Source organism: Penaeus monodon, chromosome 33, assembly GCF_015228065.2.
Source record: "Penaeus monodon isolate SGIC_2016 chromosome 33, NSTDA_Pmon_1, whole genome shotgun sequence".
NCBI lineage: Eukaryota > Metazoa > Arthropoda > Malacostraca > Decapoda > Penaeidae > Penaeus > Penaeus monodon.
Genome location: NC_051418.1, coordinates 23,380,677 through 23,380,984, shown reverse-complemented (window position 1 = coordinate 23,380,984; position 308 = coordinate 23,380,677). Strand labels below are relative to the sequence as shown.

The 308-nt window shown below is 45.8% G+C and overlaps 1 protein-coding gene across 1 annotated transcript in view; it reads right to left on the bottom strand.

Annotated features, from left to right (window-relative positions):
• Positions 1–6: 6 nt before the first annotated feature.
• The window catches only part of LOC119594158 (CD209 antigen-like protein C), a 2,888-nt gene continuing 2,586 nt past the window's right edge, over positions 7–308 (bottom strand). The window contains 1 exon segment of the mRNA XM_037943230.1: positions 7–235. Within this exon segment, the coding sequence (XP_037799158.1) occupies positions 109–235 (127 nt within the window). The 3' untranslated portion in view covers positions 7–108.

Sequence of the window (308 nt, the reverse complement as noted above, 5' to 3'; positions counted from 1 at the left end):
TGAATCTTTTCATCATTTGTTTAAGTGCACTTGATATGACCCAAATGATCATTTAACCGGAAGTCCTGGTTCGTTCTGATTGACAGAGGCCACATTTGATACAGTTCCTTAAGTGCGCTTTGCCTGGCAGAGAGGCTTGCGCTTCCAGTCACAGGGAGCATCGTGTATCGTGAAGCCGTCCTGGCCCTTCAGGAAGGCACAGTTCTGCGACGTTCCGCCAGTGGGTTCACGGACGCTGTTTTAAGCCAACGACAGACAACAATAAATAAAAGTAAACAATGTGACAGAAATCTCAATTTCTTCTCTTC